This window comes from Populus alba, chromosome 19 (assembly GCF_005239225.2).
Source record: "Populus alba chromosome 19, ASM523922v2, whole genome shotgun sequence".
Taxonomy (NCBI): Eukaryota; Viridiplantae; Streptophyta; class Magnoliopsida; order Malpighiales; family Salicaceae; genus Populus; species Populus alba.
This window is the reverse complement of record NC_133302.1, coordinates 18,483,308-18,510,554: the sequence shown is the minus strand read 5'-3', so window position 1 is coordinate 18,510,554 and position 27,247 is coordinate 18,483,308. Positions and strand designations below refer to the sequence as shown.

Here is a 27,247-nt window from a genome sequence, read left to right as displayed (position 1 = left end):
TTTTATCATCTAATATAAAATATATGATCCTCTTTCTTAGAATTTTATTTATGTTCATGGCGTGCTTTGAAAAATATGATATAGTAGTTATGCAATACTGCTAACTGTTCTTTTCTTTGATTTTCTCAAATGATGAGATGGTTTATGCCATTGCAGATTCTTTCTTCTGCAATTTCCTCATTTACTTGTGACTGTGACTTGCTCTCATTATAAAGAAAGGAACAAACTCAATTAGATTAGGGCTATTATGCATTCATAATAGCCACCGAAATTGAGGTAACCACCTTACCAGTGCTTTTTAATGTTCTTCCTTTTTCCCCAAGGAAGTGCAGAATCTTTGCCTTTTTCCTATTTCACTAATCACAAAGAAAAAGAGCAGAGAGGAATTCGAACAGATTTTGACAAAATACATACCGAGTATAAAGATGGAGACAAAATAATTACTTATAACCAGAACAAATTCCTCTCGATGAGGCCTTAAGAATCCTCAAGCATAGCTTGATTTTATCCCCTTATTAGGTAACACATAGATTAACCAGCTAGGAAATAGTAGAATCAACATTCAAAAGACATTTGGATGTCCTGCACTCCAGAAACTACATAGTTGCATGAAATTTAAGGGCACTTGGGCTTGTTTCCATGGGTCCTAAGGCTTGCATAACATGGACATGCACTCTTGTTGCCATAGGTACCTGGTGGAACACACCGGCATCTGTTGCAGCAAGTTTTGCATGCTCTGTGGCATACCTTCTTTCTTGACGATGCCCTGCATCTCCTTGCGCATAAATAACCACAATCTGAAACACAGAAATGGAAAAGCTGGTGTCAGATTTTAGCTATGTCAATTAATAGTTGTCATAATGAGAAAGGATTTGATTGCATTTTCTTTTCCTCTATTTTTCCCCTTAAAGACCATTAACAACATTTGCACAGGAAAACCAGGAACCTAAATTGCTTTGAACCAAAGCATCATATCAGCTCAGGAATCCAATGCATAACTTGATGAATTTTTTTAGGTTTATAACATCTCAATGTAAATGCTTAAATAAAATTCAGACTATGTTATAAGTTGTGTCACGTTCTCTGCTGTGTGCCAAAGGTGTTCTAGCCGCCATCAACATGGAAGATTAGAAGGTGCAATTTCGGTTCTTCTTTCCTTTGTAGTTGAGTGGCTTTGGATGACACATGATGGCAGAGTGAGGATTACATTGTTCAAAATAGCCGCAGTAAATATTTTATGTGAGAAATATACACAACATCTTGAGGTAACAGACACCAAACTTACTGATTCTTTTAGGATAATGTTTCTTATCAATAGCTACCACATCGCTTTCTTCATCCATCTGCATCCAAAATGTGATTTGCATACTGGGAAACGAATGATGTAAAAGAAGGAAAAAATGGGCTTGAGTTGGAAACTAAAGGAGAGACTCACAGTAACTGAAGAACTTGCAGCATTGCTAAGGATTGAATTCCCTACAAAAGCCTGCAATATATATCAAAGTACAAGTTACAATATTTAACCTTGAAATTAAGTCTTTCAACATTTCTGCACAATTTACCTGAATGAGCAGGATGGAGATAAAAATCAAGAGTAGCTTCATCTTATGGCTAGCTCCGGTGAAGTGATAAGGTTGGTGAAGAGTAATACGAGAGATAGTTTGCCTGAGACTTGCAGATACGTAGAGGAGAGTACTGGTTTATATAGACATAGCTAGAGTAGGCTTTATCTACCTTTGTCTTTAACGACTCACGTGAGATGATTGTGGTAAATCACAGATTTTGTGTTGAGTGCAAGTGGGGAAATGCTAGCTTTGAGCAAAATAGACAAGTATCTCTCTTTTTGGATGCTTCTTCCACTTTGGTTTCATTGCTTTTTCTGTGTCGCTCATCTGAGCACAGCTGTTGATTCTTTGGATGGTGGTGTATGGACATGAAGGAAAGAAAAGAGATTGAGAGGTGGAGGAGACGCACGGGACCATCACCAGTTAGGCGAAATCTGTCATGACATTGGTTCAGCTTTTGAGTGAAGGAGCCACAAGCGGAGCACCAAGCCCATGAAGCATTCCAAATCTAGCAAAAGAGTCCTGCCAGCTTATTTTAGCAGAAACAGAAGGCTGCAAATATATATATTAACATAAAAACCTAAGAGGCATTGGTGATTCACTATGAAGCAAGATTTATTGTTCAATGGATTACTATATTTTAGTGACATTTTCATCATTTACAAGGTTTATGACAAAATTACTTTTAAAAAGCAAAAATACAATTGCCTGACATCAACAACCGAGGGATGCTTGTTCTTTTAGTTTTTTAATAGTAAAATGAGTAAATTGTTTCTAATAGCAAAAAAATCTTAAACTTATTGTTGAGGATTTTTATCTTTTCATTATAGTTTTTTATTATTATTATTATCACTTGAGTTAAGAGATTATTTGGTAATTTAACAAATTTAAATATTATTAAAAAATGATTGATGTATACATTGCACGCGTTAGCGCATGGATATCTCCACGAGTTTTGGGCGGTGTGTACAACATTGTTCATCGGTCAAACACCAGATTTCAGGACGGCATTGAAAAGTGCTCGGCATCCCTTCCATGCCTAAGTAGCACATATGAACAACAAGCTGCTGATTTGTTGTTAATGATATGTTTTTTTTTGTTTTTTTTTCTCTCTCTCCTTTGATTCTTGCACCAAACCCTTCAACTTGGTTTTTCTTTGAATTTAGTCTCTATTTTTATTATTATATGTTTTATTTGAGATAATTTATAGATTTGAAATATTTTTTTTAATTTCATCCTTATTTAATTTTTTTTCATCTATCAAACTTGGTCCATATTATTTTAATTGCTATTTTTTATTTTTTTTTTCTTGATTTATTTATTTATTAATTTAATCCCTCATTCTTTTATTTTATTTAATATTAATAATATATTTGATCCATATTCTTTTGATTGCTACTTTTTTTATTTTTTTATTTTTTACTTGATTTTTTTTTTTTTTCAATTTAATCCCTTATTTTTTTTATTTCATTTAATATTAATAATAGGTTTAATCCTCATTTTTTTATTGCTAATTTTTTATTTTTTTTATCTTTTTCTTGATTTGTTTTATTTTTTAATTTCATTTCTCACTATTTTATTTAATTTATTTTTTATATTATATTTGGTCCTCATTATTTTGATTGTTATTTATTTTATTTTTTTTATTATTATTATTTTAGATTATTAAAAAATCTGCTTCGTGATTTTTTTATTTATCTTCTATGAGATAAGTCAATCTAATGACTAGGGACATGAGTATCAAAGATTACTTGGTTTGTTTGCCTTTAATTGTTTTGTTTGCCTATAAGTTGACCTCCGTTGTTAATAAAATTATCTCACTTTCATAAGGTTAACTATATATTTTGATATATAGCCGTGAGCTAGTTTTTTTTTTGTTTTTTTTTTATTTTTATTTTCAATTCATGCTTTGTGAGTAATAATTTTTTTTTATAAAGTTATCCCATTTCCATTTTTAATTTATTATCAAATGAGATTATTAAAACTTTTTACAAGTATTGTTAGGATGCGTACTTATAATATTAGTTTTATTGGCCATTATCTTTCTTTTTTTTTATCATTGGCTTTTATATTTTACAATTATAGTATTAAACTAATTAATCAAGCTTATTAAACCTATTTAAATTAATAATCCAAGTTTCAAATTTCTTTTACTCTCCTTTGAAAAAACGTTATCTTCATCTAAACTTTTTTTTCACATTAAAAAACCTGGAGTCAGGCCAAGGCATAACACAGAACTCCTATCTAATATATCCCTATTTCCAATTAAGGTCAACTATAATTTGCATTAGGGACAAATATGATAGCCATTCATATTAAAGCAATATTTGGGGATCCACAGTGATATTGTAGCCTCTAACAGATCCCAATTCTGCTTCGAATTTCTTCTTCCGAGCAATCTGTGTTATTCGTCTGCATTGTGACACTTCCAAATTTTAATTGTTCGGACCAACCTAACCTATGTGCTTATTCAATGCTGTATACCATGCTTCATAAGTTTGCTTCCAGCAAATAATGCCTGATCTTAATTGGAAGAAGAAATTCAAAGCAGCATTCGACTATCACCCCCACCCCCACATGACAAATTTAAAAGCCATTGAAGAAAAAAAAACAAAAACCTGGAAAACCTAATAATCTCACTTCTGAAAGATTATCAAGGTGCATATCCAAAAAGAGACACAATAATGAAATCACACCATTGGTAACCAATATCGTCCAACAAGAAAGGAAAGCGAATCAAGAACTTCTAGCTTCTAGCTCATAGCATATTTCTGAGTCCAGGCTCGAGCAGTAGCATCATACTTGACTCTATCAGTCGTGTAGATATGAGCAATCTCAGGCACCAGGGGATCATTGGGATTTGGATCTGTCAACAGCGAGCATATCGACAACAACACCTGCAAAGAAACATAAAAGATTTGCAAAACTGAAACAATCATAAAGCCCAAGACTAATTCAAATTGAAACTATGGCAAATACACAGGACTTATTTTAAATTTTAGAGTTTGAAGAGAAGTGAAGATAGTGATGGAGACCTTTGAAATTGTCAAGGCTGGGCTCCATTGCTCCTTGAGAATGTCAAGACAGATACTGCCATTGCTGTTAATGTTTGGATGATAAACTTTTGTCTTAAAGGAAACCTGCACAAAGTATTTCATTCAATAGTAAATATCTATTTTGCATACATCAGTACATTTTGTTGTTCAAAATATAACTAAGTAAACAAAATTCTAACAAAAACAACTCTTTTAAGTGAACTTAAGTAACATTGAAGTGACTGGATTAATAATAAACAGGGACATTCATGGGTTTTCATTTTGGTAGAATGGAAGGACAATTCTGCTGTCATGTGAGGTGACTAGATCACTAATAAAACAGAGGCTGTAAAAATCCCAAGGTCAATAACATTAGTACATAGGAAACAGAAAAGCAAGGAAGATTTGCGACCTCAGATTACGAGGAGCATATACTATAGATTTGCTCACATCAGAATTTGTCCATTGTGAGAAAGAAAGGAAACATACATCTGTGCAGATGAATCGATACATGAATTGTCATGAACATGTCCTTTCAGGGACATTCTGGTATGATGAAAGGACTTCTTGTAAATGGATGGAATCCCATGCTTAAGTTAATATCTCTTCTAAACAACAAAGAGAATCTCAAAATCGAGCTTAGAACAAACAGCTAAATAAACCAAATCCATGGTGCACCTTAACATATCAAATACAAAAGATAGTGACTACTCTTGTTAGTACCTTAGGTGGCTTGAATGGGTAATCAGGAGGGAAGTGTATGTTAACAGAGAACACACCCCCAGCGTATGGGCTGTCTGCTGGACCCATAATTGTTGCTTGCCAATGGAACATGTCACTACCAGCAGGGCCTAACAGTATAACATCATTATTATATTCAAGTCAGGAGAAGAAAAACCAACATGACAAATAAATCTCTTTTTTCATCAAAGAAACTGGAAGCACATTAGTTTCTACTTAGAAAAAACTTTTTTAGAACAAGTTTAGTGACAAACCTGCACTGCAAGCAGTAGGAGGATCCTTCTGCAAGTCCCTCAATTCCTTGTTGATCCGTTTTGAAGCCATTGTTACTCACTCCTGAGAAAAGGACACGTGAGTGGTTAGAATTAGAAAAATGAAATGCTAATAAAATCACAAGTCACAATTTGTGCTTTTAGCACAGAAAATAATATCTAACAACAAGGGGTTAAGAGAACCTTGCACTGCAAAATAGAAAATGCAAGATGAAAGTGAAAATTTACTGGATAAAATTTCTTATTTGACAAAAAGAGGCTGCAAAGGCAGGCAGATATGAATAAGAAACAAACACAATAATATCTGCTAACACGTAGAGAAAGTCTTTTAAGAGGTATATGAGGCATTAAATCAAGAGTATTTTGAACCAAAGCTAATGTAAACAAACCGTAACTACATAAATAAAACAAGAAGACTGAACAAGCAAAAGAACCATAACATATGAAATTCTGTCTATCAATTGTAAATCCCCTATCTTTCACATCCATGGGAAATCTAACTATAACAATTTGGATATGAACTCATAAGAGACAGCCGCACTAAACATACTAGCCTCTGTTATTTTTTTGCTAAACCAGTTTCAAAATCCGAATGCACCCACGTTCTTTTACGAAATCCAATTCACCCCCATTAAATCTTAACACCACTTTAATAGAAAAAGCTCCATTCTTCCCTCTTTCAGATATGATAAAGCCGAAACTTCAGAAGTGATTATCAAAAACATTAATGTTTCGACATTAAAATAATGGGAACATTTTCTATATACAAGATGTTGAATTGTTTGGAAAACATTTAATAAAATTCAATTCTTGAATTGTGTGACTTATGTCACCCTTTTCGGTTCGATTCCTAACACATAGAAAAAATTCCATGTTTGCAGCGCCCGCCTGGACTACCCATCCGAAGTTTGATCCTCTAACCAGGTTATCATGGGTCTGGGTTTACCCATCCGTAGTTGGATTCCTCGTGTTATAATAATTAAAAAGAAAAATACAAATTATATCCCAGATAAATTGGAAATGGCAATAAAAATATTCTTCCCCAATTAAAAATTCAACAATTTTTCACGATCACCCTTGCCTATCAAACCCCAAATTCAACGAACTCAAAGATTATCAATAAACACAACAAATCTCGATTAACAAAAAACCCGAAACCCTAATCAGTCACCTAATCAACGGCCCCACAACCCTCATTTCACTAAAAGAAAAAAAAGATCCTAGGAAAATAATAATAATAATAATCTAACCTCAAGTTGTTGTCGGTGTGAGGTTTTCTTTGAGGCTAATATGAGAGAGAGAGATGATCTTTCCGAAATTATAATTAATTATATAGGGGTTAACAAATCTTGTTAACCCCCTTTTGAATTCATTGCCGTGCACGGTTTTATTTTTTCTCTTAGAATGTTCTAGAGGAATCAACTGCAGTAGGTCCCACTGCAGTGTTGGATTGATGGTTCGCCATATGCCACGTCACTCGTCAGCCTAAAAACGATCGTTATGGAGTGATTGTTTTTTTTTTATTATTATTTTATTTAAGTGAAATGTCTGAACCAGTTTTCCTCTCAAGATTATAGCTTGTTTTTTCTGTATTTTAAAATATTTTTGAAAAAGTTTAAAAAAAATTTATTTTTTTATTAATTTTAAATTAATATATTTTTAAGGTTTTTAAATTATTTTGATATAATGATATTAAAAATAATTTTTAAAAAATAATAAAATATTATTAGTAAATATTTTGACACAAAAAATTATTTGAAAAGCAACTACAACCACATTATCAAACAAGCTCTTAATATTGATAATAATTTCCAACATAGTTTTTAGACTTGTTCTTATGACCGGTTTGGTTCAAAATTCAGGTTTTGGGTTTTGATCAAGTCATCAAGTTTTAATCGGATCATCCGGGTTATTTTTTTAAATCAAAATGATGTCATTTTAGTAGAACAAAAAAGTCAACGGGTTGAAACCGGGTTTTGCCGGGTTAACCGGGTCACACCAAATTTTTTCTTCTCTTATTTTTTCTTTAACTCGATCCAGTTCTAGTCCCGGATCGACAGGATCCTGAGTCAACTCGTCAACCCAAACTGGGTTTTAACACTATGATTCCAAGTAATATAAGAAATGTAAATTCCACCAATAATTAGGCTTAGCATAGGCCATATTTCCTCACACTTTCAGTTTTAAATACCTTTGAATTGGTTCAGATCTTGGATGGAAAATGACATTAGAGAATTTATACGTCTTGAATAATTGCAATAAAATTTTGATTTTTGTTAATTAAAAACTAAAAATCGTCTTTGCCTTAAGGAATATTTTTATTTATTTCCAAAATCTTGTGTATCATTTCACTAATTCCTTGATGTCATGACATATGGATTTTATTTATGAAAGTATCTTTCTTTTTTTTTTATCATGAAATTAGCATGATAAGAAAAATTATATTGTTTAATTGCTTATTTATACACATTTATTACATGTAAGAAAATAAATTGAAATCCCATAACCCTTGTTTTCATACTTGTTTAATTCAAATTAAACGGACAAGATTTTAGAATACATAAAAAGGAGTAAACCTATGATTACCTTATAATTTATTCTCGTTAAATCAAGATCAATAAATTTGAGATGAGACCGCTTATATTTCTTTTTTAACTAGTCTACGAGTTGACACTACTTTTATCGGGGATAAAAAAGGTAATAAAAAATATTTAGGTGGTAGAAAATTAGAGTTTTATTAAATTTTATTTTTTAATATTTGTTTGATTGTAAATCAATTTTCTTATTTTTTATTATATAATAAAAAAATTAATTTAATTAAATAAAGTTCATAACCCGAGTTGTGGATTTAACTGGTTGACTAAAGATAACATTGTATGTTTCTTTTTTTTTTGAATTTTTTTTTAGACCTACCTAATCGACAAGATTACGTCGAAAAGACTCTTAAATAATTGAATTTAAAACTCGGATTAAATAAAGAATAAGTTGGGATTTTTCAAATTTAAATTAGATTATTGTGTTGAGTTTAATGACAAAACCAAAAAAAAATTCTATAATTTAAATACTAATTTTTGTGTTCAAAATTCACAGGGAGAGCGCAGGAAATAACTTAATTAAAACTGCATGAATTGTGATTCCATACTACTAAAAATTGGTTCTATTGTCGTCCCTACCATGAAACCCTCCTAAGATATGTATAGTTATACTTTTGCAATAGGTTAGTTAACTTCACCGAGACCTATACAATATATTTGGAATACTCTAATTGAATTTGATTTAGATTTCAATGAAATCTCATGTGTTAGAATCATTTTGGGTGTCAAAGTTTTAATTTTAAATAGAATTTAATCTTTGAATGTGGCACAAAAATAAACTAGAAATCAACCTTAATTTACTGTAGTAAAAAGGAGAAACTAATATTAAAAATTAGCTTCTTCAAAATATCTCGATTTATCCATTTTTTAAAAAAGATTTTTTAAGGAATAAGATGATGGTAATGTGTGTAATATAAGAAATATAATTAATTAAATTCTACATTTTTAAATATATAAATTCAACTTATATATAGATTTAATTTGATTTAAATATTATAATTAAAATTAAATACAAAAAAACCCAAAAACAATATTGGGAGGCATCATGCCATTAGCATATACACGTAAGCATTGGGAATAATAAAAGCTTGTTTAGAGCGGTTATTTTTCAAAGTGTTTTTCATTTAGAAATATATTAAAATAATATTTTTTATTTTTTTAAAATTATTTTTGATATTAGCACATCAAAATAATTTTAAAACACAAAAAAAAAAATTAATTTAAAGTAAAGAAAACAAAAATTAAAAATAAATTATTTAAAAGCACTTTTAAACTCAAAAACAATCGGGGAAAGTCCTAGCTCAAGTACATCACTTCCAAACTAAAAAAATATATGGAGCTTCACTATTCATAAGCTTATCTTATTTCTCTTTTTCAATCTAACCCCTTTTTTTTCCATTCAAAACTTTTTTTTTTCAATTTGGTATATATTTTTTATTTCATTCGCAAACCTGTTTTAGCAGTTGTTCAATTTGTTTTTGGATCGGTCAAGTTGACTAAATCATATTAGGGTAACTCCCGTACAATTTAATTTAAAACCTAAGGTAAGTAAAAAGTTGAGTCGAGAGTTTTTTTTCTTCAATTTCATCATCATACCCTTTTCATTGGTCGACCACGGTTTAATTTTAAACCCAGGCTAAATAAAAAGTTATTCATGAAAGTTTTTTTAATGTCAATTTCATCTTTTTTTTCTTCTTAATTTTATCCTTATACTTTTTTTACCGGTAAACTTGATGCCTTTAGACTAGGTAAGTCAACTGCGTCATGTCCGGGAAACTCATATATAATTTAATTTTAAACTTAAGTTAGGCAATAAGTCAAATCAAGAGGTTTTAAGATTAATCTGCTGGCTCGGGTTTAATAAAAATATCAAATAATTCTAAATAACTTGAATATTTTTCGCTAATGTTTTTTTTTAAAAAAATTGATCTGAAATGTAGTGCAGACTTGTAAACTAGTAACATTGCTAATCAAATTAATTCGTTTCAACATCAATTTATGATATAATTCCTATAATCTTTACTTTGATTTAAATTAGATTAAATTCATTAATATAAACTAAAATAGAAGGTGCTCTCTATTGTAGAAAATATTGTGCACAAACACATAAAAAATTGTGGACAACTAGAGTGTTTATTTTTTTGCATGAATTTCAAGACAAGAACAAAAAAGGAGGGAGTGAAAGAAAAAGTCGTTAGAGCCACGTTGGGTGCCCAATGTCGACACTCATTATGGTGGGAGAAATATCTTGATGAGATGATTATTTAGATTCCGAAAAAGACCACCATCAAGTCGCAGAGGAGGCTGCGAGGGTTGCCTCAACCTTGATGGCCCCTTGGCATGTTAGAGCGTGCAAAGTAAACGCCAAACAATTCTTTTTAATTATTTTTTTCCCCCAATTGTTTTATGTCATTTTAACCTCCGTAGGCTCCTCAAAGGCTAGGATTTTTTTTTTTTTTGATTTGGTCTTTATTTTTTTTATTAACTCTTCAATTTAATCCCAAACTTTATCCAACCCATGGCTAGTTTTTTCCCCCAGTTCTTTTATGCCATTTCAATTTAATCACATATTTAAGATTTTTTTTCTTTTGATTTGGTCCCTAATTTTTTCATAACTTTGCAATTTGATCTCAATTCCACTCCACTTGTGGCTAATTAAGGCCCAATTAAGACATGACCAGGAAGAAAAATAAAGGTTGAGAAAAGAAAGGGACATGTTGCCTAAACAAGTTACCTAATTGGTTACTTTTTAACTTTGTTTCCAATTCTTTTATAACTTTTTAATTTAGTTTCAGATTTAATCTAACTCGAGATCAATTAAGACTCGATCAAGGTCTAGCTAGGGAGAGAATAAGGGAAAGAAAAATAGAAAGACAAATTATCTAACTACATTAACTTATTGTGGTCGTGTCCATTACTCGAGTTGTAAGTTTTACAGGTTAATCTTGATCATATAATATGCCATTTTTTTTTTTGTTCATTTCAATTCATATTTTTTTATGATTTAATTCTTGAACAATTCGCTATTTTGCATTTAAGTTTGATAGGGTTAGATAGAGATTAAAATAATAATAGCATGGATTTTTTTTTAAACTAGATCGTTATTTGTGATCAATTTACTCTTGCATTGCTAGGTTGAGCACGTTATACCGAGTTTTTTTCCTATTAAATAACATGTATGATAATTGATTAATTTGATTTAATACATTGATCAAGTATTTAATCCGCATTTCAAAAGTTTCAATATATTTAAAATAAATAAATAAATAAATAAATAACAATGAACAACTTTTTATTTACACATGCACGAAAAGAGCAAAGTCTTAAGTCCTCATATTCTTCAATTAATTCATGCCCTTTTGAACCATTGGATAATGTCTCCATGCTATTTATTAAAAGCGTCTTTGTTTTTGCATGTTTTTCAAAAAATTTAAATATTTTATATTTAAAATTATATTTTTATGATTTTCAGTATTGATGTAATAAATAAATTTAAAAAAAATATTATTTTAATATATTTTAAAATAAAAAAATATTTTAAAAAACAACAATTCTGACTATTCTTCCCCTTCCTCAATTCTCTTAGATCACTCTTCACTTTCTTATAGTGAAAATGAATAGAGCCATTTTATGATAATAATATCATTTCTTATTACTATAATCCAATGTTACTTTCAAACTTTATCTTAACTTTATTAACATTATTTCTTAATAATACATTCCCACCACCATGATAAAAGTTCATTACATGAATTCTGTCATCAAATCATCATATGACTTTGACAATAATAAATAATTAAATATAGAAAATTATTTATAAAGAAAATCATTCAAGATTCAATTAATAATTCAGTAATGATCAACGAGGGTGCAAGTTTCTTTCGGGCCATAATAACAATGGAGGAGATGCACTGACGCGGCAAATATAGAATTAATATATTGATTATAAAATGGTTTAGGATTAGGGGAAAAAGGATTGAAAAGAGAATTGGGCTCCAAAGCCCAAGTGAAAAGGAGACCTCCGCGAATCTGTTCTTCTAATGGATGGGCTTCAACTCTCGTTCAAGTTTTAACTAATTTTGATTTTGAAGATCAAAAAATTAAATTTATTTCAGAAAAAAAAAAAAAATGGGACGCAGAACGAAGAGGAAGCACAGAGAAGACACCCCGACATCCCAATCAAGCTCCGACGGCGACGGCGACGGTGAAGAAGACGCCGACTCTTCCATTGAGAGGCGGCGGAGCCGCCACCGCAACCGGGGGAGAAGTGATGGGAGTTCGAGGAGAGATAAGGACAGGAAAAGAGAGAAAGAAGAGAAGAGAAGAAGAAAAGACAGAGATAGAGAGAGGAATAGAAGGAAATCGAAGAAGAGAAGAGATTATGAGTCCGAATCATCAGCATCCGGGTCTGGTTCGGAGGACAGGGAGATTGATAGAGTTCGGGTTAACCCTGGAGATGTAGTTAAAGAGATGTTGAGTGAGTTCCCTAACGTTGGTGGTGACTTGAAACAGGTAATTCTGATTGTTTTTTTTTAGTAAAATCTCTGTTTTTTTAGTTATCCCTTGTGGGTTAATCGTGGGATTAACTTTTATGGTTTAAAAATTTGGGCTTTTGGTTGTTTAAGTTTGAAGAAATTACAAAAATGAAGCTTTAATCACTGAATTATGTTCTTATGTAACATTATGTGTAGAGGAATACTAGTATGATTGTATTGATTAGTAGTGAAGAATGGTTTTTGATTTTCACAAGAAAATGGTTTTTTCTTCCCTGAATATATGAGTTAGGGAACTTTTTATGATTTTTTTTTGTAGATATGAAACTCGTGTATGGATTAATGTTGCGTTTTGTTTTTTTGGATCTTTGTTTTTATTATAGCTTCTGCAAATGATTGATGATGGACAAGCTGTTGACATAAAAGGGATATCTGAAAGGTCATTGATTAAGCATTTGAAGAGACTTTTTATTTCATTAAATCTCAAGGAAAATGGGGATAGGGTTTTTTTGCTGCGTCCAAAAGCTGGTCCTACTTTGGAGGTTGTTGGACCCCTGATCCAAGCTTGTGCAGAGCCCAAAGAGCAACAGGTAGATCATTCTATTCCATCAGACGATGTGGATTCTATGCCACCAGATGCAGAACATAAACAAGAAACAGATGACAATAATGTGGCAGTGCCATCTTCTAGAGATGATGCTTCTGCTCCTAGAAGAAGGTACAAACTCTATCTCTCTCTCTTGTTCTCAGGTTCAAAATTATGGCATGTCTATTTCTTTATTATACTAAAAGAAAGGTCAATGATCTTGACCAACAGGTTTGCTTATTTTTTAATTTCCTTTTTTAGTTGGAACAGATTCTGTGTTGTCTTGTTTTGCAGAGAGTGGCCCTAAGAGGACTAGGTATCACAAGCTAGTATTATGATTTATGAGAACCCTCTTTGATGCAAATCTTGATGCTATTGATCTTTAATTATGGAAAAGGAAGAATGTTTATGTTGTTTTTAGCTAGTTATAGTTACTCTTCTTGCCTTTCTAAGATGGCATGTTGGTTCCATATATTTCTGTTTTCTACGTAGTTGTACTACTTGTTTTCATTTCCTTTCTTAACATCCTTGTATGATGAATTGGTTAAATTATGCTGAAGCAATAGTCATGAACTCTTTATTTTTTAAGAAAAATATATTTTATAGAAAAAGACATGAACAGTTGTATTATGCTGTTTTGCTTTCATTTTGCTGCAGGGTGATTGGCCCTGAAATGCCATCAGCCGAGTTACTTGCTGCAGCAGCAAAACTAACAGAAGCACAAGCTGAGCTTAGGTATTTCACGAAATATTTGCTTCAGTAGATTCTTTTGTAAGAAGTTTTGATGTGTTTGCAGTTTGCACATAAAATTTTGGTCTCTAACTTCTTATAATCTCTGGTGACATATAATTGCAAGATTTTGTTCTGTTTGTGTTGCTTTCTGTCAAAATGTAAATTGAAGTGGTGCCTACATGGTGTTTCTGATGTAAAATTCCAGAGAAGCGGAGTTGGAGGAAGATACTGAGCTATTTATTGGACCTGCCCCCCCAGCTGTGGTTGCTGAAGCTGCATCAGCAAATGAAGCAGAGCGATTTGAAGAGGTGCTCGCTGTTATGCATGATGCAATCTGTGTCATATTTAACTTGTTTTTCTCTTATGTTTGACAACTTACTTTTATTTTTCAGTGTTATTTTTTACGAGTTCTAAAACATTTTAACCTGGTAGTGTTTAGGTTGTATTTGAGCCATATAAAACACAATTTATGGATTAGAGCTTTGTTCTAGGATTTATTTTAGGTCTCAGAAGTCTCTGGTCATTCTGTCCTCATCCATTAGCCATAAGTTTTGAAGTAGAAGGGAGTTTTATGTACCAAGGGAGATGATTTTTACCTCGCTCCTTTTTATGTGTGCTTCATCTATTATAGTGGATTAAAAGATTTGTTTATTTCTCTTTTAAAAACTCATTTTAAGCCGTCTTTTTGATGGAACAAGCACTGGACAGGTAATTCAGAGAATTGTCGGTTTGTAGTTTAGATGTATAGTCTGCTTTTTCTTCCTTACACTTCCTTGTGCCAGTTGGCTTTCTTTTGGTTCGAATCCATGCTAGTGTTTGCATCATTAGTAATGTGTCAAGAAGCTGACAGTGGCATTTAAGCAACTCTTTTGGCTACATTCCTGTTTACTATCATTGCTAAGTTTCTATTTATTTTGTGAGTTTGATGAAGTTTTTAATGATGAAACCAAGGGCTTCTATTCTCTCTTTTACTTTTTATCAGATGGGCAGGTTTCATGTACATAAGCACACGAGTGATGTGTTCAATGGATCTGATCGTTGATTTGGTTTCACTAAATGACTGCAACTTATTTTCATGGAGGACAAATGTGTCTCACCTTATTACTGACAAACTTTATTTGTTACATACCATTTTGTGGAGAAAGGATTTGGGACACAGAATATCCTTTAATAGTTTAAAAGCATAACATTAATGCTACATCGAGTATGTTTTTGGACTAGCCTTGTTGTTTAGAACTAAGTCAACAGAGGAGGTGGAATATTTGTGTATATTTCCTTGGCTATTACTTCTAGCAAAAAAGAACTTTTGTTTCTTAGTTTCAGATTTAATGTCTATGATTAAGCAATAGTTTTTTTTGGGAGGGCAGAGCGGAACAAGCATGTATTGAGATAAAAATAAAAATAAAAAATCTTGTACACACTCAGAAGGATGGATCAAAAAGTTGGATGTTTGGGGCTAAAGCATGACCTTTTCTTTTGATTGGCTCATTATTTAAGAAAGTGAAACTTTTTTGAAATATTTTTTAAATTCGAGGAAATGTTTTGATCTTTGAGGGGTCCCTGCCCCCTGCTGTGGGTAAAATGATTTATTGTTGATAATGCTTTTTTTTTTTCCCTTTCTTGTTCTTCGATTTAACAATATATTTGCATGCCTGTTATCTGGAATAAACCTATCTAAAAAGTTGATATTAGGTCCTAGGTTATAGTGCTGGTAATGAAAAATTTAGAAATGGAGTTTGTCTTCTTTTTTACTTTATTTTTTATGTTATCATTCTTGAGTTTATGAATTCTTAGTAACTGTTTTAACTCATTAACTTTCACATCTACTCAATTAGGTCACAAGAATTATGGATGCTGTGGGTGACTCTCTATATGATGTTGTAGGAGTAAATCGAAACATGTCTGCTGATAACATAAAGAAAAGGTACGTTATTCATTATAATTTGCATGGATTTCAAAATGAGATCTCCATAAATTATTATGTTAACATAGTGTCCAGATTTGCAGTAAATTTGTGAATAGTCTATATTTATGTATGTACCTATATACTTTCACTCTTTTCCTAGGCAACTGACTTGTGATTTTATGTCACAAAACTCCCCAGCTTAAATAAACTAGGATGTGTGAGTTACATGAATCATGACTTCAGCAGCATAGCTTTTGGTATGGTTTGTCCTTCAGCAGCATTTAGCAGAGAGATAGCAGGAAATGCTGGAGAGAAGTTTTCCTGTATCCAGTATTTTAGTTGATGATGTTATTTATCATGAAAACAAGCCAATTTTATCTGCTATTTTTATTTATTCCCCTTCAATTTCGTGCCAGTGTTAGAGATCTATAGGTTTGAATAGCAACTAAAACTTTTATATGTTGGCTAAGCTGTTCAGATAGGTATGGTTTCATTTGAATGACCTTTCTACTTTCATTGGAAAATCTGCAAAAAATTGCTAACTGCTAACTTTTCACAATTGACATGATATATTCCTACTATAGCTCTGTATTTGAAATAATATATTGTTTTCTTAATTTAGCTTTGAGCCCGACTCAATACCTCATCAATGAACCACATAAGCTTCTCCTTAGGTACTGGAAGCTGTCTCTTTTGGTGCATCCAGACAAGTGCTCTCATCCTCAAGCCCACCAAGCATTTGTCAAATTGAACAAAGCTTTCAAAGACTTGCAAGATCCTGAAAAGGTGAGTTTCTTAAATACACATGGTATCTATGCTAAGTTTTTATCAATTTACTTGTCTTATGCACATGTCTGTGTTTCTCTTTTCTTTTTTGATAAGAAGCAAAAGCTAGGATCTGTGCACACTCCATCAACCTGTCTATTGCTTGAGCTAAAAGCTTAAGTGGCAGTATGTGTGTGAAGTCCAAGATCCTTGTGTATGCTTTTGGTCACTGTTTATTACCTGGACTACTATGCATTTTGTCGAGTTGAATTCCTGTGATGTGATGCGATGTGTTTCCTTTGTGCATTATGCAAAGTTTGTGGATTTGTTTATTGGTGCCTCAATATCTGAATATGTTTTTTTGAATGCATGTGTACCTTGTTTTTCATATTCACTTGCTTTTTTTCCATCTTTGTCTGCTATTTGTAGAGGAAACTGCTGGATGATGAAATTAAACGCAAGGAAGAACAGGAAGCATTCAAGGTTAATTTGTTGGTTAAGCAAAAGCCAGTATCCTGCTGTAGTCTCTCAAAGTCATTTGACAACTAATGCTTTCTACTTCTGTAGGCTGAGTTGCGAGCCATGCGTGAAGCTGCACAATGGAGAAGATTGCAAGGTTGTTTCATTAGTCTAAAAATAAGCTGCTCTTTTATCTCGTTGTGACCAGAATGGATTTGCTGCTGGAAATATAATTTACCCAGTTTTTCCCCCCTAAACAGGATTTCCAGTGTGTAGATCAGTTGATAATTGTCCACTTGGTTCATATCTTTGGGGGCAATATTGGTAGTTTGTGCTAGTTTCAATTGAAATATATATATAAAGCATAGTGTCCAGAAGACCTTGAACATGCCATTTACTTGCCAAATTGCTTTTCTCAAACTATCACAATCGTGTAGGAATTAATTAATTGAGAAGAAGGAAAATTTCTGTGCTTTCTTGGCAATGTCGACTACTGAAATTGCTTTATGTGATTTAAATATTTTCACTGAACAAGTTTGATTGTTCTCCTTGCTTATCTTCCCTTCACCTGCCCATCCTCTTCTCAACATGTTTTTTTTTTTTTTTTATTATTATTATCATAACTGTATCACTTCATGTAGTGTTGTCAGCTACTTAATTGCTTGTCTCAGTGATTAATTGTTTTTAGCAGGTTCCAGTTGAATCTGGGGCCTGACTGAGTTGAGGACCATATAAACTTTGAGTCTACTATCAGTCAATTTCCAGGCACATTAATGGACTTGGATACACAATACTTACCTGCGGTAGAACCAAGGCAATTATAAGACTCAGAATAACATCGTGTTGGCCTAAATGTCATGGACTAGGTGTTGAGAGCAGGCAATCATGGAACCCATAGCACCATGATTTAACTAAACATGTCCTGCTGAAATTGAATTTTGAGTACACCATGTTGAGTTTTAGTTGTTGTAGCTGGGAGATCACACATCCTTGATTTCTTGTTGCTGCATGAAAGAATTTTGGTTGCACAAAAACTTTGAGGAATCAGTTGACTTTGATAGCTTGCTCCATGTCGTTGATAACATAAATTTTTACTTCTGTAATAGGTGTCAATGCTTGATGATATGTTCTGGCACTTCATTGGAAAATTTTATGGTGTTCAGGAATTACCTGGTGACATTTTATTAGTTACCTTTTAGGTTCACTTTGAAGAAAGAGACGAACACAAAAGGAAGAGAGAATATAAAACCCATGACACACAAAAAATGATAAGAATATATCTAGCTATGATTTCTCTCTTCTAGTTGTATTTCTCTATTTCTATAAAGTGGCTCCAGGAACTATCTAATATGATGCCACTAGTTACGCACTAAGCACCATAAAATTACTCTGCACTTCATCATCTGAATTCTGAAAGAAAGTTAATGATATTCGTGCCATTGCAGGTATATCTATGGAGGGAGATGATGAACTCCTGGCAGAAACAGAAGTTAAAGTAGCCCCATCCAGGGATGAATGGATGACAACGCTGCCTCCTGAAAGGAAAGTAAGGCCCTCAAGTCATGTTATATTTCCCCAATTGCAAGTGTCTTGCTTCTGCTCAGGAACCATGATTTTGCTCTTTATACCACCTTGCCACAAAGTGTAAATTATTTGAGCACACAGGATGACAAAAACACACGTTGTTGCATTACTTTCTGATTGTGCAAGCTTGTGCGTTTAGAGACTTGATTATCCCCATTCTCCTGGTTAACATTTTGAAGATTATGACTCAATACTGGATCCATATCACAGGCCATAATATCCATAATATCCTTAGATTATGACTCAATACTGGATCCATATCACAGGCCATAATATCCTTAGTCTTTCCTCTCTTATTCTACACGATGTTATTTTGTCTACCAGTAGTTATCACATATTCACTGTGAAAATATACAATTGGTCAAGTTGTATGCTGTTCCTGCAATTACCATGAGCAAAGATTTTGGAATCATGAATTGGAGTTTATTGTGAAAATATAAATCAGATCATCTTACTTGTGCTGTCATGCATTTATTCGGATTTCTTTCTTGGAAATAGTTGTATTTCACAGCCTTCTAATCTAGTCATAACATTTTACCCTCGCATTTAGGCCAGAATCTGTTCTAGAATGATGCTGTGGATTTTAATCTCCAGTCACCAGAGCTCCAATTTAAATTACCATATGATAACTTCTAATTTGTTTTCCCAGCCTGGTGGTATGCCCACGCAATCTAGAAGTTTCAGCAAGAACTCTAAAGAAGGACGTGGTGATACTAGTGCTTGGACAGATAACCCTTTAGACAGAGCCCAGAAAGCAAAGATGAAGTATGATCATTGTTTATTTAGTTATAGTTAACATTCATTTATTATAGTTAAAATAGTGTCCTAATACATTTTTGTGACACGACAGTTACCTGGAAGCATACAATGAGGCCGCAGCACTTGCTTCAAATGAAGAGGAAAAGCAACGGGCAAGTGCAGATGCAGATTTGGTGGATAAATACAATAAAGCAAAACGATCTAAATCTTTGGTACAGAAGCACCATGAAGAGGCTTCAAGCCGTTCGAAGAAAAAATCCAAGCAGAAAAAAGAGAAGGAAGAGTGGGTGGGGCAACACCCATGGAAGCCTTGGGATCGCGAGAAGGACCTGGAAGCTGGAAGGAAAAGTATAAAATTAGATTCAGACAACATGGCTCAGGGTTTGTCTTCCAGGTTTTCATCAGGAAACTTCCAGAGGAGCTTCCTTTAATCCACGGATGCTGGGGGTTTATCTTTTTGCTGGATCTTGACTCAAGGGTTGGATTTCGGGGGCATATTTGTTTCCTCGAAGTCGGTTCAACTCAAGCCATGCTGAGATCACTTACAAGTCAGGCATTTGTATGTTCGTTCTCAGGATAAAAAACATAAAAAAAAAAAAGTAATCTTCTTCTTGTCCGCATGTTCTTTAATATAGTGAGTAATTGAATTTTGTTTTTCATAAAATGAAAAAAATCACATCACAGAGTATTTCCCCTTAACTTTCTACTTGCTGGGTTCTTCTCCAGGATATGCTAGTATTTCTCTTTAATTCAAAACTAGTTTGGAGATATGCTATCAAACAAGCTTGAAGATTATTTAATTGTTTAAAAAAGGAGAGAAGAGTTCATCCATAGACCAATTGGCAGTAGAATTTGAACATATCAAGTGCTGGTAACTTCTGATATAAATTCTTGAAGCATGTTTCCTTCCTCGCTACACTACGACTTTCTATGAGGCGAAAAACCTCTTGTTCCAATACCTGTTTACTACTTGATTTCTTTTTTTCATTCGTTTTTCCGAGTTGTAAATCCTAATGGATAGTCTTAAATTGAGCTATATGCATCGAATCAGCAATTTCTTTCTTTTCTAATCATCAAATTACCACAATCCTCCACATATAGAATCTTCACGTGTAATTTGAAGTAGAGGATTTGAAGGTGGTTTGAACTGGATCAGTTCCGTGTGTTAATTTCTATAAAAGCTCTCTGGTAGGGATGAACTTTGATGATGATTTTATGGCTGGAACATACAATATATTGTCAACGGGACACATCATCGATCAAATACTCATTCCATTAATAGATGGGGTCAGATTGAGTTCGAGTAGAGTTGATTTAAAACAATGGGAGCCACATACACAAGGAGACTACACGGATAAATCTTGCAGCACCATTATTGACAACATCGACTTCCCATGCACTTTCTCTTTCACTAGCTTTAAATAAAAAATGCAGTAAGATAGCTTTAACTCTGCTATCCTATGGAATCCTGTGGGGGTATATATTTCAGAATTTCGTTTACTTGATGGTTTTCTGAATCCATCAATAAAATTTCAATGTACAGTTGATTTAAGAACTCTTCCATGGCATCTTTCCTTCATTTTTATTACACAGGAGCAAGATGTTCTCTAGCTTTTAAACAAAGAAAACAGTTGGGAAATTCACAAGGCAAAAAAAGAAATTGCTCAGCACCGTAAAGGAGGAACAAAAGATTAGTATATAGATATATTATCTGTTAAAAAAGTTAATAACAATAGCAGAACTTCAATCAGAAACCTGAACTGCATGGATTTTTTTTTATTTTTTAGTTTAACGTGGGTGTCCGGGCCAGCTTGCACGTATCTCGATTAATCCTATGGGCCTTGAAGTTAACGACCATGTAAGCTTTCAGTGACCATCATATGAGCAACCTAGGACTCGAACCTGAGACCACAAAGAAAACAAACCTTTTAGTCCCAAGCTCTTACCAGAGTGCCATCACCTATATGGTTGCATGAATCTTCTTTTTAATTAGCCGTTAACTGATCCCTCCTTCAAATAAACTTAAAATATGTATCGAGCAAAGAACAAAAGATTAGTAGTGTACATAGAGACAAAGAATTAAACAAATATATAATTGATAAGAACACAGAAACAAGAAAGGGACAAAAGGAATAAACTGAACAAGCAATCATCTATGTCTGCTATATTTATTTATACAGGGAAAAAGTTTAAAGAGAAACAACTTTGGTTGTGATAGAAGACAAGTCATTATCATATCAATCCTCTCTAGAAGCTCTGTTTAGGTCATCATCAAGCTTAGTTAACCCTTCCATGTCCCCGTCGTCTCCATCTAGAAGGTTATATATATATATATATATATATATATAGGATATGATAATGAGGGTTTGAAAATCTTGTATGGTGTGGGGGGGACGCAAGCACAGCACAACCTCCGCTGCTAGTCCCACGCACCGCCCCAAAAATACCCACTTTCTTAGTTTACACTATTTTGTGTTGCCTCAAGCAACACCAACCCTTGTTAATAGCATGATGATCCTTTCTTTTTAGCACTAAGATTCGCAGTCGGTTTCCAGAATTCTTTTAGCCTACAAAGTATTAGTGTTATATTTTCGTCTTATTTTTGGAAGTTTTTATATAATTAATGCATTGTGGAGCTAATTCCCTCAATTAATATTTTATTTATTTTTAAATTAAGATGTCTTTAATTTTAACATAACATCAGTTATAAATTCAAATCCTAACATTCCTTTAATTTAATTTAATTATTTCAGTATACTTGTTTAAATTATTGTATTATAATTGTTTTTTTAACCAATAATTTAATCAAATAGGTCATGTAAGATAAAAAAAAAAGTTTGTTATTAAGAGAATTAGAATCATTAACCTTGCAGCTCAATATTGATATACATAGAAAAACAAATATATAAATAGTTTCTAAATCTAAATCCCATGCAATTTAAGTCACAATACATCCATCATCTTGATTTATTTATTCTATTTTTAAAAAACAAGTGACTTATTTATTTTTTGCAGAAAATATAATCAACTCAAATCACTATTCATAATCTTTTTTTAATATTATTAGATTTGTCTTGTTGAATTTTTTTTTTTGTAATACTAGTGGCGTTGTAATCGGAAAATTTAATATGCTTTTAATATCTTTTTTTTTTATTTTCTCTCTCCTCTCTTTTCTTTTCTAGTATGCAACCAATTTTATTTTTTTAAAATATTACCGTATTAGATAGTGACAAGCTATGAATGTCGTGTATTTTAATTATGACATGTACAAACTGTATTATTTTAAAAATATTTATAAAAAAACATGTTAATATGGAAAATTATTCTCTTTTTCCCACAAAATTGTCTCAACAAATTCTCAGAAGAGCTTCCATTGAGGTCACATTACTAGTGGTACCGTCCGGCCGGCCATGATAGAAGCCTATCAATATAACCAATTCCACGAGAAAGACACAGACAAGTGGCTTGATCAAGTTGCCATGTTAGCATGATTGCTATCAATATATATTTATAACAATGATAATGATAATTAATGAATTTATATGTGAATGCCATTACTGTCCGTACTTACCACCTTCAACTATGAATTCTCTACCACTTCAACTAGGTTTAAATAAACTAGTAGAGTAGTCTTGCCTTGTGATAATCAACTTGCCTAGGTATTGCTACCACCCCAAGAGTTCCTCCTAGCTAGCCAACACTCTCTGTCTCCCTGAACCAAAATAAAATAAATAAATAATAATAATAATAAAAAATTACACACCCCTTCCTTACCTCCTACTCTTTTGCCAAAAAAAAAAAAAAAAAAAACTCACCTACGCTTTTTTTCTCCTTACAAAAAGATGTACAAATACATTTATTATAATCCTATGAGAAATTGTATCTTTCACAACCACGATAACTAGAGAATCCCATCACATGCATCTATATATATTGGTACCAAAACATGGAGAAATTAACATCACAAGATTTTTTTTTTTTTTTTTACTACCACTTGAATCATCCTCTTGGTAGGTATAATGACTCTAACGTTGCTTCTATGGTAATTATGAAAATTATTTAAATTCAATTACAATAAAAAAAAATGATTTCAAACAACGTGTAATTATTTAGGACAGATCATGGTATTAATCAATCACAAGGAAGCACTTTACACGCACAAGACACATGATAAAAGAAGACAAGAAGTTCTAATCTTTAATCATGAAGGATTCGTGGTATCAAAGACACTGCCTGCTACCCGAGTTTGGTTTAGATTTTATTTTTTATATATTTTAAAAATATTTTATTATTTTAATATATTTTAAAATAAAAAATACTATAAAAAATAATCTATAGGTCGATTCAGTTCAATTGTTCAACATGATTTCTGGTTTTGCCCGCGTGGTTTTCATTTAGACCTATGATGAGAATTCAGTCCTTCCACATACACACACAAAGAAAAAAAAAACAAAGAAAAAAAAAAAGGTTTTACAGTTAAATATTTTCGCAGCTTCGTTCATCACAAGAATGGTAGTTTTTGTCTTCACCTCATAGATGTCAATATTTTTCAGAGTCAATTCTATATAGCTTATTAATCCATGTTGAAACCAATTAAAATAATTCTTATTGTTTTATAATTAATTAAATAGTACTATGGATTGGTAAATATTGACCATCCTTAATTTATATTTCCTTTTTTCCCCCTCCAAATATTGAACATACTAAGTTATAAGCATATATGTATATATGTGTGTATGTGTTATATATATATATATATATATATATATATATATATATATATATATATATATATATATATATATATAGCTCAAATATATTGACACATGAGCATAAACAACCCACGCAAAGGAGGGAATTTATCAAAATGAATCATTATGTTTCTCAACAACTTCTGATCACCATTATCATTGCGATCTTGCAATCTGAAGCTATACAAATCAATCATCTATTATTATTATTATTATTATTATTATTATGATTATGGCTGCCCAATATTCTCAAGCTTGTTCACACTTGCCATGCTAGCTAGCTAACCATTTTTACTCACTCATTTCAAGGCATGCTACGTGCTCTTAATATTTTTTTTGTGGGCATCATGAACAGTCTCAATCGTTACTTCACACACTTTATGCAAAAAAAAAAAAAAAAGTTTGTAAATTTAGATTTTGAGTTCCATTGCCCATTTCTTCGTGCCTCAAATGGATATCAACTCAACAAACAAATTCACCCAAGCATGCAATTAATTAGACTTAAAATTATCTCTTGTCCTTTTGAATATGCATTTGATTGAATTTACTTTTATAATGAATATGTAAAATGTCATGACGCATTATGTTCTTGTTCACATAAAGTTTACATGACAGATGAAGACCGAGAAGAAATGATTATGTTTATTAGGTTTCAAAATAAAAGAGGTGAGTACAAAGGAGATAGAGGTGACATATTTTCTTTATAAAAGTTTACTTTAAAATTATCTTTCAAATGTATTTATTTTATATATATTTTTAAATAAATATTTCTATATCTATTTTTTTTCATCCAGATACACCATTAATCAAACATGACCTTGATTTAAGCTATAAATCCCACCGAAATATTTAACTATGGTTGCATTAAGGATCCATACACTCCCGAGCCACAAAGCAAGTGAGTTAAAAAAAAAAAAAATACATCACATGTCAAAGTAGAATCTAGCATGAAATATCTGTTACAAAATAATAAAAATTATATCCTATGATCTTATCTAGCAATCTAAGCCATTGGGTTGAGATGGTTCTTTGATATAATATCAGAGCCTTGATGATCTAATGGTCACGAGTTCGAATCTCACCATCTCTATTTATTTGATAAAAATTAAGCATAAGGTAATGTAGGCATGTGCAAGTTTCAAGCTCAAAGGACTTTCACTTGAAGGGGTATGTTAGAAAATAATATAAATCATATCGTAAGACCTCACCTAACAGCTTAAGTTATTGGGTTGAGATGATTCTTTGACAATAATCTATACAATTAAACCTATACAATTAAATAACCTAAGAGGCATTTATTTCTCAAACGAAAAAAATGACAACATGGTTTTGTTTCTTTCTCTTTTCTCTTAATGGAAACAATTGACCCTTTGTCTGTTAGTTTCTATAATAACATTTAATTAATTTGTTTAAGACCTTTCAAGAAATGAAATGATGAGTAAATCCTTATAATGGGTCATGTAAACATCTGACTATCGCTAATCAACGTCTGAAAGAGAGATGTAGCCAATGAGAAATATTGGCCATTATCTAGCTAGGAGTACCATGTTTGATAAATGCTACATATGTAATAGAAATAGAAAACCTTATCCTATAAATTACTGTAAAGAAGGAAAGTCGGTAGATCGCATCACATTGTGATGATTTTATCAGATTGGGTTCGTGATATGTATAGTTGATGATGACATTGGCCCCATATCCAATGGAATGTTGCTTAGTCTGCAAAAAATATACACAATTTTTATTAAACAAAAAGCCCTTTTCTTTTCTTTTTTGCAAAAATCATTTTGGGAATAGTTTTTTGCCCTTGGTAAGGCTAGGAGATCAGGCATCTTTTCGATAACTTCTGTAGAGTTCATAAGAGAGTACTTAGAGTATTGGTTTTTTATGAACATGTTCATAAGAGAGTACTTAAATTATGTTCCTCCATTTCTAACCCCAAATTGAGTACTCGTGACAAGGAATTGATCAAGAGTTTAATCACACTTTAATTTGTTGTATTAGTGGCTAGGATATAGAATGGTTTTACATGGAGTTATTGACCAGCACTTAATTTGGTTTGTCAACATGGGTGTGAGGTGAAAACTTCATAGGCCCATGGATATATTGTCAACGCATGCAAGATTAGCTTTTTATTTAATTTAATAGATACAATTTCCGGTACAAAAACACATACTTTAATATAAAATTAGATCTTTTTTTTTTCTTCTAAAAGAAATTTCATGCACGTACGATCTACCACAAGTTCTACTGAAATTCCAATAGAATTTTTTCTATAATAAAACATCTCAAATTATTAATTTAAACATGCTTTTCTTCTATTTACAATCTCAATCTCTTGATCAAATCATCTTGGATCATAATTTACATCATTCCACTTTCTATAATTACAAATAATTCAAGATGATTTACAAATAACTATATAGCACATTGATTATAAAGCGTTGAGAGTTTATATATAAAATTATAGCATACATAATCAAAAAATAGATAAATATAAATAATCATATAAATTCATACATCTACAACCAGAGTTAAACATTAATATTTTTGGTGGGATGGGGTCATGGCCCTAGGAGTTCTCAAACAATCAAGCGTAGGGAGTCCGAAGTGGAGGAAACTTGAGGACATACGAGGTATAAATCCGTACTTTTTTTGACACTAAAGCACACCTAATTTTGTTTTACAAGTTAATTAATGCAAAAGGGACTCTGTGAGGTCCATAAATTATTGACTTGCCTGCCCACCACAACAGGGACAGAGAGTAAAGAACCTCCCTGTCATCTTGTCAATTAGAAACAAAGCCCCTTTGCTTAATCCCCTTGAAGAAAGATCTAATCACAATGATAATCAATCTTCTTACGATCCTTACATTCTTATAGGCTTGAGGAATTCAAGCATATTTGTGGGTGATGCGGTGGATAAGGCTCGCCACTCCACTTTAAGAATTAATGACCAAAGGCCAAAACAACCTCTCCATCAAGATACTGCTGCGAATGGACCTC

At 32.2% G+C, this 27,247-nt stretch overlaps 3 protein-coding genes across 3 annotated transcripts; 1 reads left to right on the top strand and 2 right to left on the bottom strand.

Moving 5' to 3' along the window:
• Positions 1-411: 411 nt before the first annotated feature.
• On the bottom strand, positions 412-2,173 carry LOC118056508 (gibberellin-regulated protein 9). Its single transcript, XM_035068734.2, has 4 exons — positions 1,563-2,173; positions 1,436-1,486; positions 1,286-1,343; positions 412-797 (listed from the first exon to the last, which is right to left on the bottom strand). The coding sequence occupies exons 1-4, from the start codon at positions 1,602-1,604 to the stop codon at positions 616-618; spliced, it is 333 nt and encodes a 110-aa protein (XP_034924625.1). The 5' UTR covers positions 1,605-2,173; the 3' UTR covers positions 412-615.
• Positions 2,174-4,184: 2,011 nt separating this feature from the next.
• Positions 4,185-7,012, bottom strand: LOC118056507 (ubiquitin-conjugating enzyme E2 30). The gene is made up of 5 exons (XM_035068733.2): positions 6,864-7,012; positions 5,596-5,677; positions 5,324-5,451; positions 4,601-4,705; positions 4,185-4,462 (listed from the first exon to the last, which is right to left on the bottom strand). The coding sequence occupies exons 2-5, from the start codon at positions 5,663-5,665 to the stop codon at positions 4,319-4,321; spliced, it is 447 nt and encodes a 148-aa protein (XP_034924624.1). The 5' UTR covers positions 5,666-5,677; positions 6,864-7,012; the 3' UTR covers positions 4,185-4,318.
• Positions 7,013-12,288: 5,276 nt separating this feature from the next.
• LOC118056506 (uncharacterized) lies at positions 12,289-20,190 on the top strand. The gene is made up of 11 exons (XM_035068732.2): positions 12,289-12,719; positions 13,084-13,418; positions 13,944-14,021; positions 14,224-14,326; positions 15,854-15,942; positions 16,599-16,710; positions 17,119-17,172; positions 17,257-17,305; positions 18,594-18,694; positions 19,382-19,497; positions 19,583-20,190. The coding sequence occupies exons 1-11, from the start codon at positions 12,336-12,338 to the stop codon at positions 19,920-19,922; spliced, it is 1,761 nt and encodes a 586-aa protein (XP_034924623.1). The 5' UTR covers positions 12,289-12,335; the 3' UTR covers positions 19,923-20,190.
• The last annotated feature ends 7,057 nt before the right edge of the window (positions 20,191-27,247 follow it).

What these genes read in the sequence shown, in the direction of transcription:
- LOC118056507 (XM_035068733.2), bottom strand. Translation starts at nt 5,665, where the DNA reads ATGGCTTCAAAACGGATCAACAAGGAATTGAGGGACTTGCAGAAGGAT. An exon ending in TCCTACTGCTTGCAGTGCAG is followed by an intron (nt 5,452 to 5,595) that starts GTTTGTCACTAA and finishes TTATACTGTTAG; the next exon opens with GCCCTGCTGGTAGTGACATG. An exon ending in ACCCATTCAAGCCACCTAAG is followed by an intron (nt 4,706 to 5,323) that starts GTACTAACAAGA and finishes TACTTTGTGCAG; the next exon opens with GTTTCCTTTAAGACAAAAGT.
- LOC118056506 (XM_035068732.2), top strand. Translation starts at nt 12,336, where the DNA reads ATGGGACGCAGAACGAAGAGGAAGCACAGAGAAGACACCCCGACATCC. An exon ending in TTGGTGGTGACTTGAAACAG is followed by an intron (nt 12,720 to 13,083) that starts GTAATTCTGATT and finishes TTTTTATTATAG; the next exon opens with CTTCTGCAAATGATTGATGA. An exon ending in ACTTGCAAGATCCTGAAAAG is followed by an intron (nt 16,711 to 17,118) that starts GTGAGTTTCTTA and finishes TGCTATTTGTAG; the next exon opens with AGGAAACTGCTGGATGATGA.
- LOC118056508 (XM_035068734.2), bottom strand. Translation starts at nt 1,604, where the DNA reads ATGAAGCTACTCTTGATTTTTATCTCCATCCTGCTCATTCAG. An exon ending in CTGCAAGTTCTTCAGTTACT is followed by an intron (nt 1,344 to 1,435) that starts GTGAGTCTCTCC and finishes TTTTGGATGCAG; the next exon opens with ATGGATGAAGAAAGCGATGT. An exon ending in ACATTATCCTAAAAGAATCA is followed by an intron (nt 798 to 1,285) that starts GTAAGTTTGGTG and finishes TCTGTGTTTCAG; the next exon opens with ATTGTGGTTATTTATGCGCA.